Source organism: Salmo salar, chromosome 04, assembly GCF_965601325.2.
Source record: "Salmo salar chromosome 04, fSalSal1, whole genome shotgun sequence".
Classification (NCBI taxonomy): domain Eukaryota; kingdom Metazoa; phylum Chordata; class Actinopteri; order Salmoniformes; family Salmonidae; genus Salmo; species Salmo salar.
In genome coordinates this window covers 38,540,664-38,556,067 of record NC_138294.1, presented here as the reverse complement: position 1 = coordinate 38,556,067, position 15,404 = coordinate 38,540,664, and the positions used below count along the sequence as shown (strand labels likewise).

At 42.3% G+C, this 15,404-nt stretch overlaps 1 protein-coding gene across 1 annotated transcript in view; it reads left to right on the top strand.

Moving 5' to 3' along the window:
* Positions 1-15,149, top strand: part of st6gal1 (ST6 beta-galactosamide alpha-2,6-sialyltranferase 1) — a 165,214-nt gene extending 150,065 nt beyond the window's left edge. The window contains exons 8-9 of the mRNA XM_014195776.3: positions 232-406; positions 12,831-15,149. Coding sequence (XP_014051251.3) covers positions 232-406; positions 12,831-13,084 — 429 coding nt within the window. The 3' untranslated portion in view covers positions 13,085-15,149. The remainder of the gene's footprint in view (positions 1-231; positions 407-12,830) is intronic.
* The last annotated feature ends 255 nt before the right edge of the window (positions 15,150-15,404 follow it).

The following is a 15,404-nucleotide window of genomic DNA, read 5'->3' as shown; positions in this document are numbered from 1 at the left end:
CCTGACTGGGAATAGAACCTGGCTGTGACAGTGAGAGTGCCGAATCCTAACTAGGCAGCGGTAGATGTTGTTGAATATTCAATTTAAACAACATGGACAGAAAGTACCAACACAAAAACCTCTTCTTCTCTTCTCCACTTGATCCCTGTTGCTTTCTCATCTCCTCTCCTCCCCACCCCTCCATTCCTCTCTCTTCTATCTCCCTTACCCCCACCCACTGCCCTTTCTCAGTGGTACAACAAGACTGACTACCCCATCTTCACCCAGTACCAGCGGTACAGGAGGCTCCACCCCCTCCAGGCCTTCTACATCCTGCACCCCAGCTTTGAGTGGCAGCTCTGGCAGCGAATCCAGGACAACATGGCCGAGCCCATCCAGAAGAACCCGCCCTCCTCTGGACTGCTGGGTAAACTATACAGTGAATTCTACTAACCTTTTGGTTACCATATAGAGATCAAGTCAGATCAGGGGTAGAACTCAATAGTCTATCAAATCATATCAAATTGTATTTGTCACATGCTTCGTAAACAACAGGTGTAGACTGCTTACTGATGGGCCCTTCCAAACATTGCAGAGAGAAAAATATACACGGGGTACCAGTACAGAGTCAAAGTGCAGGGATATGAGGTAATTGAGGTAGGTAGGGATAAAGTGACTAGGCAAAGGGATAACTAATGAACAGTAACAGCAGCGTATGTGATGAGTCAAAAGAGATTAGTGCAAAAGGAGTCTATGCCGATATTCCGGGTAGCTTTTGCTGAACTATTTAACTAACTATTTAGCAGTTTTATAGCTTGGGGGTAGAAGCTGTTCAGTGTCCTGTTGGTTCCAGACTAGGTGCATCGGTACTGCTTGCCATGCGGTAGTAGAAAGAACAGTCTATGACTTGGGTGGCTAGGGATTTTTAGGCTCAAATCTTTTTTCAGCCTCCTGATGGGAAGTGTGTGGACCATGATACTTTCTTTGTGATGTGTACATCGAGGAACTTGACGCTCTCGACCTTGTTCCACAACAGACCCATCGATGTGGATGGGGGTGCGCTCGGCACTCCGTTTCATGTAGTCCACGATTAGCTCCTTTGTCCTGCTAACGTTGAGCGAGAGGTTGTTGTCCTGGAACCACACTGCCTGGTCTCTGACTTGCTCCCTGTAAGCTGTCTCATCGTCATCGGTGATCAGGCCGTCGTGACGTCTGCAAACTTAATGATAGTGTTGGAGTCGTGCATGGCCACACAGTCGTGGGTGAACAGGGAGTACAGGAGGGGACTAAACACGCACCCTGTGGGGCTCCCGCGTTGAGGGTCAGCATGGCGGATGTGCTGTTGCCTACCCTCATTACCTGGGGGCGGCCTGTCAGGAAGTCCAGGGTCCTTAGCTTAGTGATGAGCTTGGAGGGCACAATGGTGTTGAACGCTGAGGTGTATTCAATGAACAGCATTCTCACGTCGGTGTGCCTTTTGTCCAGGTGGGAAATGGCAGTGTGGGTGCAATAGAGATTGCGTCATCTGTGGATCTGTTGGGGCAGTATGTGAATTGGAGTGGGTCCAGGGTGTCTGGATGATGGTGTTGTGAGCCATGACCAGCCTTTCAAAGCATTTCATGGCTACAGATGAGAGTGCTACTGGGCGATAGTCATTTAGACAGGTTGCTTTGGCGTTCTTGGGCACAGGGACTATGGTGGTCTGCTTGAAACATGTAGGCATTACAGACTGGGTCAGGAGAGGTTGAAAATATCAGTGAAGATACTTGCCAGCGCATACTCTGAGTGTGCGTCCTAGTAACGCGTCTAGCCCTGCGGCCTTGTAAATGTTAACCTGTTTAAAGGTCTTACTCATATTGGCTATGGAAAGCGTGATCACACATTCATCTGGAATAGCTGGTGCTCTCATGCATAGTTCAGTGTTGCTAGCCTCAAAGCGTGCATAGAAGGTTTTTAGCTCATCTGGTAGCCTTGTGTCACTGGACAGCTCGTGGCTGGGTTTCCCTTTGTAATCCATGATAGTTTGCAAGCCCTGCCACATCCCATGATTGTCAGAGCCGGTGTAGTAGGATTCGATCTTGGTCCTGTATTGATGCCTTGCTTGTTTGATGGTTCGTGGGAGGGCGTAGCGGGATTTCTTATAAGCGCACAGATTAGAGCCCCACTCATTGAAAGCGGCAGCTCTAGCCTTTCAATTGAGTGCCGATATTGGCTATAATCAGTCCATGGCATCTGGTTGGGATATGTACAGTTGAAGTCAGAAGTTTACGTACACTTAGGTTGGAGTCATTAAAACTAGATTTTCAACCACTCCACAAATTTCTTGTTAACAAACTATAGTTTTGGCAAGTCGGTTAGGACATCTACTTAGTGCATAATACATGTCATTTTTCCAACAATTGGAAAAATTGGAGGTGTACCTGTGGATGTATTTCAAGGCCTATCTTCAAACTCAGTGCCTCTTTGCTTGACATCATGGGAAAATCAAAATAAATCAGCCAAGACCTCAGAAAGAAATTGTAGACCTCCACAAGTATGGTTCATCCTTGGGAGCAATTTCTAAATGCCTGACGGTACCACGTTCATCTGTACAAACAATAGTACGCAAGTATAAACACCATGGGACCACGCAGACATCATACCGCTCAGGAAGGAGACGCGTTCTGTGTCCTAGAGATGAACGAGATGAACGTTTGATGCAAAAAGTGCAAACAATCCCAGAACAACAGCAAAGGATCTTGTGAAGATGCTAGAGGAAACAGGTACAAAAGTATCTATATCCACAGTAAAACAAGTCCTATATCGACATAACCTGAAAAGCCACTCAGCAAGGAAGAAGCCACTGCTCCAAAACCACCATAAAAAATGCCAGACTATGGTTTGCAACTGCACATGGGGACAAAGGTCATACTTTTTGGAAAAATGTCCTCTGGTCTGATTAAACAAAAATGGAACTGTTTGGCCATAATGACCATCTTTATGTTTGGAGGAATAAGGGGGATGCTTGCAAGCCGAAGAACACCATCCCAAACGTGAAGCACGGGGGTGGCAGCATCATTTTGTGGGGGTGCTTTGCTGCAGGAGGGACCTGTGCACTTCACAAAAAAGATGGCATCATGAGGGAGGAAAATTACGTGGATATATTGAAGCAACATCTCAAGACATCAGTCAGGAAGTTAAAGCTTGGTCGCAAATGGGTCTTCCAAATGGACAATGACCCCAAGCATACTTCCAAAGTTGTAGCAAAATGGCTTAAGGACAACAAAGTCAAGGTATTGGAGTGGCCATCACAAAGCCCTGACCTCAATCCTATAGAAAATGTGTGGGCAGAACTGAAAAAGCGTGTTCGAGCAAGGAGGCCTACAAACCTGACTCAGTTACACCAGCTCTGTCAGGAGGAATGGGCCAGAATTCACCCAAATTATTGTGAAGCTTGTAGAAGGGTACCCGAAACGTTTGACCCAAGTTAAACAATGTAAAGGCAATGCTACCAAATACTAATTGAGTGTATGCAAACTCCTGACCCACTGGGAATGTGATGAAAGAAATAAAAGCTGAAATAAATCATTCTCTCTACTATTATTCTGACATTTCACATTCTTAAAATAAAGTGGTGATCCTAACTGACCTAAGACAGAGAATTTTTACTAGGATTAAATGTCAGGAATTGTGAAAAACTGAGTTTAAATGTATTTGGCTAAGGTGTTTGTAAACTTCCGACTTCAATTGTATGTACGGTCACTGTGGTGAAGACATAGTCGATGCACTTATTAATGAAACCGGTGACTGATGTGGTAAACTCTTCAATGCCATCCGATGAATCTCGGAACATATTCCAGTCTGTGCTAGCGAAACAGTCCTGTAGCTTGGCATCCGCTTCATCTGACCACTTCCGTATTGAGCGAGTCACTGGTATTTCCTGCCTTAGTATTTGCTTTTAAGCAGGAATCAGGAACCTTGAGAACCTTGAGACACACCCCCTCCTCTAACGTTCCCCGATTCAGCCGCTCTGTCCTGCCGATGTATAGAAAAAACAGCTAGATTTAAATTGGCCTTGTTCAGCCACGACTCGATGAAACATAGGATATTACAGTTCTTCAGATCACGTTGATAGGATAGTCTCGAACGGAGCTCATCCAGTTTAGTCTCATTAGGTATCCCGCGCTCCGGCCTCTATAGCGTCGCCTTCTTCGAGTGTCGTGATTTAGGCCTGGTCTGCAATAATCAATATGTCTTTTGCCTCTGACTCATTGAAGTAGAAGTCCTCGTCCAAATGGAGGTTAGCGTTAGCTGTTCTGATGTCTAGAAGCTCTTTTCGGTCATAGGAAACGATGGCGGAAACATTTACAAAAAAAGTTACGATCAGTGCAAAGAAATGCACAAAATACCACAATTGGTCAGGAGCCCGTAAAGCGGCCGCCATTCCTTCTGGCGCCATTTATATAATGTGGCTTCCTCTCCTCGTTGCATTTACAGGTGGACTATCGGTAACATTTCAACTAACTATCTACTAACTCTAGCCCTTATCCTAACCCTAAACTTAACCCTTATCCTAACCCTAAACTTAACACTTACACCTATTCTAAACCTAACCGTAACCTTAGCAAGCAGTTGCTTATCAGCAGATAGTTTGCTGATAGTATGAGCATTTGTAGAGCATCTACAGTTAGACAATACAGACTATCCAAATAAAGTGTGACCGTTTCCTCTCCTTCATTTGCACTCATCTTAAAACACAGGATAAGCTAAAGTAATATGCTGGACTGGGCATTCATCATTCATTTGGCTAGGATAGTCGACTTAGTAAGCTAGTTGGACAGAAAACGGAATATTTTCGCCCTATGTGTAATAGCATAGCAAGCAACATAGGCTAACAAACAAGTGTTATACTAGCCTATTTCATTACATGCATAATATTATACTCATAAAGAGATGACATAGAGATGACATTTTGCGCATTTCTCCTCTTCTTCGTTCCTCTTTTTCCTAAACTGGGCACCTGATGGCTTAGACCTTTTCTTATCCATTTGTGTTGATTTGGCATTTGAGCATCAATACATTACCCATCCCCCAACACTGTCAATCAAGAGTCAAGAATAAACCAATTCACCTCGGTGGTGTGCAGACTGGTTTTATATTATTCTTAACATTTTCGCACAAACCAGAAAAAAATGCAACAATATGTCTGTGAAACTATATATTCACAGAATTATGAATGAATTGTGGTTCATTTGGTAGCATTTCGTAATGTGACTGATTTGACTAATTGCATTTGTACTGTACAAAGTTAGAGGTGCGCTATTTGATAGATTCCCCCGCTCTCCCCCTACCTCGGGCTTCCAGTGTTGAGCCCGGAGGTCAACCTACCCCTGCCCCCCTCCCCATCTCGTACTTCTGAGTGGGAGACCTTCCCAGGCAGTATCCTGCCTAGCTAACAAACTAGAATCAGGGCGCCTACTCTGACAAGGTTAATTGACCCACAGTCCCACACTGTGACATGATATTATTGGTGTGACGTGCAAATGAGCGATAGAAAACCGATCGCGCAAATGTCACCATTCCAAAAACATTGTGCTGGTGCCCCGTGCCGCCCCCGGCAAGATGCCACCCTGGGCGGCTGCCCATGTCGCCCATACCTAAATCCGTGCGTTTTCAAAACGTTAACATCACAAATTATAAACCTACAATAATTGGCTACGCCATCTCAATCTAAACTCAAAAATATAATGGCAAATATAATCTACAGTAGCTACAAGAATCAACAAAGTAGTCATAAGGTTGCTTAAAACCAAATGCAATAAGCCGTACACTCCACAGAGCTGGGCTTTACGGAAGAGTGGACAGAAAAGAGCCATTAGTTAACCCCTGTGCGGCCTCCGTCCCGTATGTGGGACGGACATCCAGCGAAAAATCATATCGTCATTAGCATAACAAAATTTTATACGTTTTTTTTTTCAATTTTTTTTTCAAATTATATCGTTTTATAGATACACCTCTCCTGAATCGAACCACGTTGTCCGATTTCAAAAAGGCTTTACAGCAAAAGCAAAACATTAGATTATGTTAGAGGAGTATATCGTAAAAGTAGCCACATAGCCATTTTCCGACCAACCACATGCATCACAAAGAACCAAAGAACAGCTAAATGCAGCACTAACCTTTGACAATCTTCATCAGATGACACAACTAGGACATCATGTTACACAATACATGCATTCTTTTGTTCGATAAAGTTCATATTTATATATAAAAACAGCATTTTACATCGGTGCGTAACGTTGACTAACTATTTTCCCTCAAATGCATCCGATGAAACAGAGCTACAATTTACTAAATTACTATTCGAAAACATTTTTTAAATGTAATATTGTCATTCTAAGATTTATAGATGAATATCTCTTGAAAGCACCTGTAATGCCAGATTTAACTTCTCTAGGGCCAGTGGGACGATTTCGTCCCACCTACGTAACAGCCAGTGAAATCCCGTGGCGCGTTATTCAAATACGTTAGAAATGCTATTACTTCAATTTCTCAAACATATGACTATTTTACACCATTTTAAAGACAAGACTCTCGTTAATCTAACCACACTGTCCGATTTCAAAAAGGCTTTACAACGAAAGCAAAACATTAGATTATGTCAGCAGAGTACCCAGCCAGAAATAATCAGACACCCATTTTTCAAGCTAGCATATAATGTCACAAAAAGCCAGAAGACAGCTAAATGCAGCACTAACCTTTGATGATCTTCATCAGATGACAACCCTAGGACATTATGTTATACAATACATGCATGTTTTGTTCAATCAAGTTCATATTTATATCAAAAAACAGCTTTTTACATTAGCATGTGACATTCAGAACTAGCATACCCCCCGCAAACTTCCGGGGAATTTACAAAAAATGTACTAAATTACTCACGATAAACGTTCACAAAAAGCATAACAATTATTTTAAGAATTATAGATACAGAACTCCTCTATGCACTCGATATGTCCGATTTTAAAATAGCTTTTCGGTGAAAGCACATTTTGCAATATTCTAAGTAGATAGCCCGGCATCACAGGGCTAGCTATTTAGACACCCAGCAAGTTTAGCCTTCACCAAACTCCGATTTACTATTAGAAAAGTTTGATTACCTTTGGTGTTCTTCGTCAGAATGCACTCCCAGGACTTCTACTTCAATAACAAATGTTGGTTTGGTCCCAAATAATCCATAGTTATACCCAAACAGCGGCGTTTTGTTCGTGCGTTCAAGACACTATCCGAAAGGGTAAAGAAGGGTGACGAGCACGGCGCATTTCGTGACAAAAAATTCGAAATATTCCATTACCGTACTTCGAAGCATGTCAACCGCTGTTTAACCTCTTACATCTAGACGTTCCGCTAGCGGAACACCTGCTCCAATATCCAATGATAGGCGTGGCGTGAATTACAAATTCCTCAAAAATACAAAAACTTAAATTTTTCAAACATATGACTATTTCACAGCATTTTAAAGACAAGACTCTCGTTGATCTAACCACACTGTCCGATTTCAAAAAGGCTTTACAGCGAAAGCAAAACATTAGATTATGTCAGCAGAGTACCAAGCCAGAAATAATCAGACACCCATTTTTCAAGCTAGCATATAATGTCACAAAAACCCAGAAGACAGCTAAATGCAGCACTAACCTTTGATCTTCATCAGATGACACACCTAGGACATTATGTTATACAATACATGCATGTTTTGTTCAATCAAGTTCATATTTATATCAAAAAACAGCTTTTTACATTAGCATGTGACGTTCAGAACTAGCATACCCCCCGCAAACTTCCGGGGAATTTGCTAACAATTTACTAAATTACTCACGATAAACGTTCACAAAAAGCATAACAATTATTTCAAGAATTATAGATACAGAACTCCTCTATGCACTCGATATGTCCGATTTTAAAATAGCTTTTTGGTGAAAGCACATTTCGCAATATTCTAAGTACATAGCCCAGCCATCACGGGCTAGCTATTTAGACACCCGGCAAGTTTAGCCTTCACCAAAATCAGATTTACTATTATAAAAGTTTGATTACCTTTTGTTGTCTTCGTCAGAATGCACTCCCAGGACTGCTACTTCAATAACAAATGTTGGTTTGGTCCAAAATAATCCATCGTTATATCCGAATAGCGGCGTTTTGTTCGTGCGTCCCAGACACTATCCGAAATGGTAAATCAGGGTCGCGCGCATGCCGCAATTCGTGACAAAAAAAAATCGAAATATTCCATTACCGTACTTCGAAGCATGTCAACCGCTGTTTAAAATCAATTTTTATGCAATTTATCTCGTAAAAAAGCGATAATATTCCGACGGGGAATCTCCTTTTCGGCAAACAGAGGAAAAATCACAAAGACGGGGGCAGCCAGGGCACGCGCCTAAGCCCACAGTCCCTTGATCGGCCACTTGAGAAAGGCGATAATGTGTTTCAGCCTGGGGCTGGGATGACGACATTCAGGTTTTTCCCGGGCTCTGAGCGCCCATGGAAGACGTAGGAAGTGTCACGTTAGAGCAGAGATCCTTTGTAAAAGATAGAGATGGCAAAGAAGTTCAAGAAATGGTCAGACAGGCCACTTCCTGTAAAGGAATCTCTCAGGTTTTGACCTGCCATTTGAGTTCTGTTATACTCACAGACACCATTCAAACAGTTTTAGAAACTTTGGAGTGTTTTCTATTCAAAGCCAATAATTATATGCATATTCTAGTTACTGGGCAGGAGTAGTAACCAGATTAAATCGGGTATGTTTTTTATCCAGCCGTGAAAATACTGCCCCCTAGCCATAACAGGTTAAAATCAATTTTTATGCAATTTTTCTCGTAAAAAAAGGGATAATATCCTCTTCAGCGTCTCATCCCGTCAGCGGGATCAAAATCCAGCGAAAAATCATATCGCCAATTAGCATTAAAAAAAAAATCATAATTTAAAAAAAAAATAATTAATATATATATATATTTTTTATAGATACACCTCTCCTGAATCGACCCACGTCGTCCGATTTCAAAAAGGTTTTACAGGAAAAGCAAATCATTAGATTATGTTAGATGAGTCCATCGTAAAAAGCAGCTTCATAGCCATTTTCCGACCAACCACTTGCATCACATATAATCAAAAAACAGCTAAATGCAGCACTAACCTTTTACAAACTTCATCAGATGGCACCCCTAGGACATCATGTTATACAATGCATGCATTCTTTTGTTCAATAAAGGTCATATTTATATATAAAAACAGTATTTTACATCTCTGTCTGAGGTTGACTAAATAATTTCCCCTCAAATGCGTCCCGGTAAACAATGCTACATTTCCCTAAATTACTATCCTATAACGATTTTTTTAATTTATATTGTCAATCTACCATTTATAGATGAATATCTCTTGAGAACACCTGTCATACCAGATTTTAAATTAACTTTACTGGGTAATCACACTTTGCGATAAAAGGAGATGCGATACTCAGAAAATGAGCTAATATACAGAGCTCGGCGCCATCTTGGAAACAATCGCATGTCACATCTCATCTTGTATAATATTGTCAATAATCGCCTACCTTTAGTTGTCTTCATCAGAAAGCATCCCAGGTCCACAACAGATGTATTTTCGGTCAAAAAGTCCATACTTCACGTTCCATTAGCCTGCTGTTGGTAGCGCGTCCTATGACTCTCTCCAAGCGCAGGGCTGAAGTTCCGGATAAAATGAGATTCTCCCGCCTGTAGGTTCGTTCAAACATGTCAAACGTTGTAAAACATTAATCTTCAGGGCCTGTAACACCAAGAGAGCCAATAAGATTCGAGGGGGATGATTTCATGGCCTTTAAAACCGTTTCCAAAGGTGGGGGCAGACATGGCCGCCGGCGTCATAATGGTGATGGCCCATCCCCTGTGACCAATTTCCAACTCGTCTCATTCACTGAGTTTTGACTCTATAAGGCTCAAACCACTGTGAAAAGACTGGCGACATCTAGTGGAAGCAATAGGAAGTGCTCACTGAACCATGGTTAACGGTGTTATTTATAGGGAAAGATGAGAAGTCGAGTCCACAATTCAGAATTCCACTTCCTGTTTCAATCGGTCTCGGGGTTTTGACTGCCATTTGAGTTCTGTTATACTCACAGACACCATTCAAACAGTTTTAGAAACTTTAGAGTGTTTTCTATCCATATATAATAAGTATATGCATGCCCTAGCTTCTGAGTTTGATTAGTAGGCCGTTGAAAATGGGAACGATTTTTTTTCAAAATGCGCTGTGGCGCCCCCTATCCTAGGGTATACTCAAGAGGATATTCTGACCGGGAATCTGCGTTTAGGTAAAAAGACGAAAGAAAATAAAGCATGGAGTCGACACGTGCACAAGCCTAAGCCCATTGTCCTCTGATCGGCCACTTGCCAAAAGCGCAAATGTGTTTCAGCCTGGGGCTGCCTCGATATCATTCACCTTTTTCCCAGGCTCTGAGAGCCTATGGGAGCCGTAGGAAGTGTCACGTTACAGCAAAGCTCCTCAGTCTTCAATAAACAGAGACAAGAATAACAAGATCTTGTCAGAGAGGGCACTTCCTGTAAGGAATCTTCTCAGGTTTTTGCCTGCCATATGAGTTCTGTTATACTCACAGACACCATTCAAACAGTTTTAGAAACTTTAGGGTGTTTTCTATCCAAAGCCAATAATTATATGCATATTCTAGTTACTGGGCAGGAGTAGTAACCAGATTAAATCGGGTACGTTTTTTATCCGGCCGTGTCAATACTGCCCCCTACCCCCAACAGGTTAAAATTAACTTTACTGAGTAATCATACTTTGCGATGAAATGGGATGCGATACTCTGAAAAATAGGCTAACGTTACAGGTCAGCGGCATCTTGGAACAATCGCATATCACATCTAGTCTTGTATACTATTGTCAATAATCCCTTACCTTTGGTTGTCTTCATCAGAAAGCACTTCCAGGAATCCCAGGTCCACAACAAATGTATTTTCGTTCGAAAAAATTACTCCTTTATGTTCCAAGAGCTTGTTCTTGTTAGCGTGTCTGAAGGCTGATCCAAATGCTCCGTCGGCCGCGGGACAGCCATTTTGAGAAAATGCATTTTTTTCCCATTTAGGTTCGTTCAAACATGTCAAACGTTGTATAACATAAATCTTCAGGGCGTTTTTCAACAAGAGAGCCAATAAGATTCGAGGGGGACGATTGCATTGTGTTTCAAAACGTTTCGAAAGGGGAGGGTAACCAGGGGCGCCGGCGTCATAATGGTGATGGCCCTCTCCGTGTGATCACGTTCCACAGCGTCTCATTCATTCAGTTTTAACAGTAGGAGACTCAAACCACTTTGTAAAGACTGGGGACATCTAGTGGAAGCAATAGGAAGTGCTCAATGAACCATAGCTCACGGTGTGATTAATAGGCAACGTGATGAAGTTGAGTTCGCAATTCAGAATTCCACTTCCTGTTTCGATCTGTCTCGGGGTTTTGACTGCCATTTGAGTTCTGTTATACTCACAGACTCCATTCAAACAGTTTTAGAAACTTTAGGGTGTTTTCTATCCACAAGTATTAATTATATGCATATCCTAGCTTCTGAGTTTGAGTAGTAGGCCGTTTAAAATGGGCACAATTTTTTTTCAAAATGCGCTGTGGCGCCCCCTATCCTAGGCAACCGTCAAGAGGTTAAGAAAATACATTTGGTGTTCGCCAAAAGGCATGTGGGAGACTCCCCAAACATATGGAAGAAGGTATTCTGGTCAGATGAGACTAAAATGAAGCTTTTGGGCCATCAAGGAAAACGCTGTCTGGCACAAACCCAACACCTCTTATCACCCCGAGAACCTCATCCCCACTGTGAAGCATGGTGGTGGCAGCATCATGCTGTGGAGATGTTTTTCATCACCAGGGACTGGGAAACTGGTCAGAATTGAAGGAATGATGGATGGCGCTAAATACAGGGAAATTCTTGAGGGAAACCTGTTTCAGTCATCCAGAAATTTGAGACTGGGATGGAGATTCACCTTCCAGCAAGACAATGACCCTAAGCATACTGCTAAAGCAACACTCGAGTGGTTTAAGGGGAAACATTTAAATGTCTTGGAATGGCCCAGTCAAAGCCCAGACCTCAATCCAACTGAGAATCTGTGGTATGACTTAAAGATTGCTGTACACCAGCGAAACCCATCCAACTTGAAGGAGCTGAAGCAGTTTTGCCTTGAAGAATGGACAAAATTCCCTGTGGCTAGATGTGTCAAATTTATAGAGACATACCCCAAGAGACTTGCAGCTGTAATTGCTGCAAAAGGTGGCTCTACAAAGTATTGACTTTGGGAGGGGGGTGAATAGTTATGCACACTCAAGTTATTGTTTTTCTTGTCTTATTTCTTGTTTGTTTCACAATAAAAAATATTTTGCATCTTCAAAGTGGTAGGCATGTTGTGTAAATCAAATGATACAAACCCCCCAAAAATCAATTTTAATTCCAGGTTGTAAGGCAAAAAAATTGGAAAAATGCTAAGGGGGTGAATACTTTCACAAGCCACTGTATATTAGGCCAGATATCCCCTTATATTACTTTTCCATATGGGTATCCATCGCTAACCCGATGTAAAGTGTCGGGCTCATTATGCTCAGATAGCACAGCCCTAATTCCTATCCCTTCCTCATCAGGGGTCTTCAACTCCTCATTGCATCATGACCGATGCACAATAGCGGCAATATACTACCTGAGCCTAACCTAGTTTACAATCCAACCTGGACATTTTTTCTTTATGGTCCTTTGAGCCGGATTAGACCCAATTTACATTCATCTAAACCCCCTCCCTCTCCCCTTCCTCCAGGTACGGTTTTGATGATGTCCCTGTGTGAGGTAGTACACGTGTATGAGTTCCTGCCATCTCAGAGGAAGACGGAACTGTGTCACTACTACCAGCGCTTCTACGACGCAGCCTGCACTCTGGGGGCCTACCACCCCCTGCTCTACGAGAAGAACCTGGTCAAGAGGATGAACCAGGGGCTCGACAGGGACATCTACACCCACGGACGGGTCACCCTGCCTGGGTTCAGCACTCTCAACTGCACCCGGGGGGGCTGAAAGTGTACCAGCAAGCACTGACTGAGATAATAAGAGAGATCATATTACAGTCAGAAACACACACGGGACCACACACAGGTGGTAAATACAGAAAACACAATCATATTCACAAGCACAGCATGTATAACAATATAACTGACTATTTTGTCTGAAGGGAATGCACATGATAATCTCTAAATCATGGACTGATGGACATTGACAGACATGTATACATGTTTGACACTGCCATAACTAAATGGAATCTTGCAACTAATGTAAATACCCTTTACTCGCTCAAACACGCACAGGTGCACAGAATTCCTTGTGAAAGCACATACAAGAAGTCACACACATACATCATACAATGGACTGTCTGCAAAAAACCCACAAACTCACAGTTTTGGCGATATCCCTCTTTCCCTATGTGTGTATATAAGCTATAAGCATAGTCATTCCACTGTGAGGCGCTGTTGTCCTGTCTCTGTCTCTCAGGTTGTGACTGAGGGACAGAGAGAAGAGAGCAGCTCCTCTCTCATTACTGAAGATTGTCTCTACATGCCTGCCATCAGCTGCACTACACACCGAACCTGTACCCTATGTGGACTAGTTGAAAATGGACTTGAAGAGAAACTGAGAAGACTGCATGAAGCTCTGAGAAGAAGAGTGGCATCTCTTGGATATGCTATATAATTGACCATAGACCTGATGGAGATAAATCCCTGAGGGAAATGTGAAGACTAATAGAAGGAAGCGACTGGAGTTCATAGCATGATGCGTGACAACTAAGGGCGACCCAGAGATTACCTCATCAAGACATGGACCAGATACATTGGGCCACAGAGGTCGTGCGGTCACACACACACACACACACACACACACACACACACACACACACACACACACACACACACACACACACACACACACACACACACACACACACACATACACATACACACACAGAGAGAGAGACTAGCCAGACTAGCAGTCTTCTCACTTATGAATGAGCCAACCATCCAGCCCACCATGGACCAATGAGAACTGAGAACAGTTGTTCTAGACTGGCTGAGGATTTCGTGGGCATCTAATGCCCCTTTGTGGGTGAACAAAATAACTGGATTGTTGTATTTCCTTCCAGGAAGAAAAAATAGAAGTTTGTTAAAAGTAGAAGTTTGTTTTGGCAAATAAAAAACCCTGGTCTGCATCCAAAATGGCAACCCTGATCTAATCAAATGAAGAAAGGATATCTAGGCCTGTGCACTGATTTACCTACTCTACGAGAACCAAATAATGCTTTATTTGTCATTTTTACTGAGTTGCATAATAACTTTATACTTTACACCTACAAGGGGGCTTTATAGATTTAGAATCATTGATGTCATAATATTGAAAAAATAAGTAGAATGACAGTCAAACCCCTTGTTGTTGCACTTCTGTCCATGTTTGCCAGCCTTTCTCCCCTACCCTGCCTGTTACGTGTCAAGTGTCATAGCATCTCATCATTCTGCACTCATAAGCTAATTCTATACCATCCTGCTCAGACAACCCCAGTCAACCTTCTACAGTGACAATTAACCATTAATGTGACTCCTGTTCATAGCAAACCACTGCTCACCTCAGTAACACTGCCCACACGTTAGCCGCCCCTACGTTACAAAACGCTTTTACCCAATATTGCACAAAATGGTTGCTAACATTGCCAATAGGGTTGCTGATACATTTTTAACAGTAAGAATGATCCGAATAATGTAATTGACTTTGAATTTGTGTTCAGATGATCTGTTAAACCAACTGAATGAATGTGCTTCTGGAGTGTGCATTGTAGCACTGCCTATCCATACATCCACCATTTCCCAACCAGCACAGAACATTGTTGCCACAACATTGGGAAAGTAAGGCTGTTTTTGTTATTTTTAGACCATGGCAAGGGGTGTTTTTAGAATGTTTACAGGTGTTGTTTCATGGTTTCTTTGGGACTTCTGTCACCCTGACATCAATCTGTACCACTGAACAAAAATATTAATGCAACATGTAAAGTGTTGGTCCCATGATTCATGATCTGAAATAAAAGATCCCAGAAATTTTCCATATGCACCAAAAAAAATGTTTTGGGCCACAAATTAGTTTGCATCCCTGTTAGTGAGCATTTCTCCTTTGCCAAGATAATCCATCCACCTCACAGGTGTGGCATATCAAGAAGCTGATTAAACATCATAATCATTACACCGTTGCACCTTGTGCTGTGGACAAAAAGGGCCACTCTAAAATCTGCAGTTTTGTCACACAACAAAATGCGACAGATGACTCAGGTTTTGAGGGAGAGTGTAATTGACATGATGAC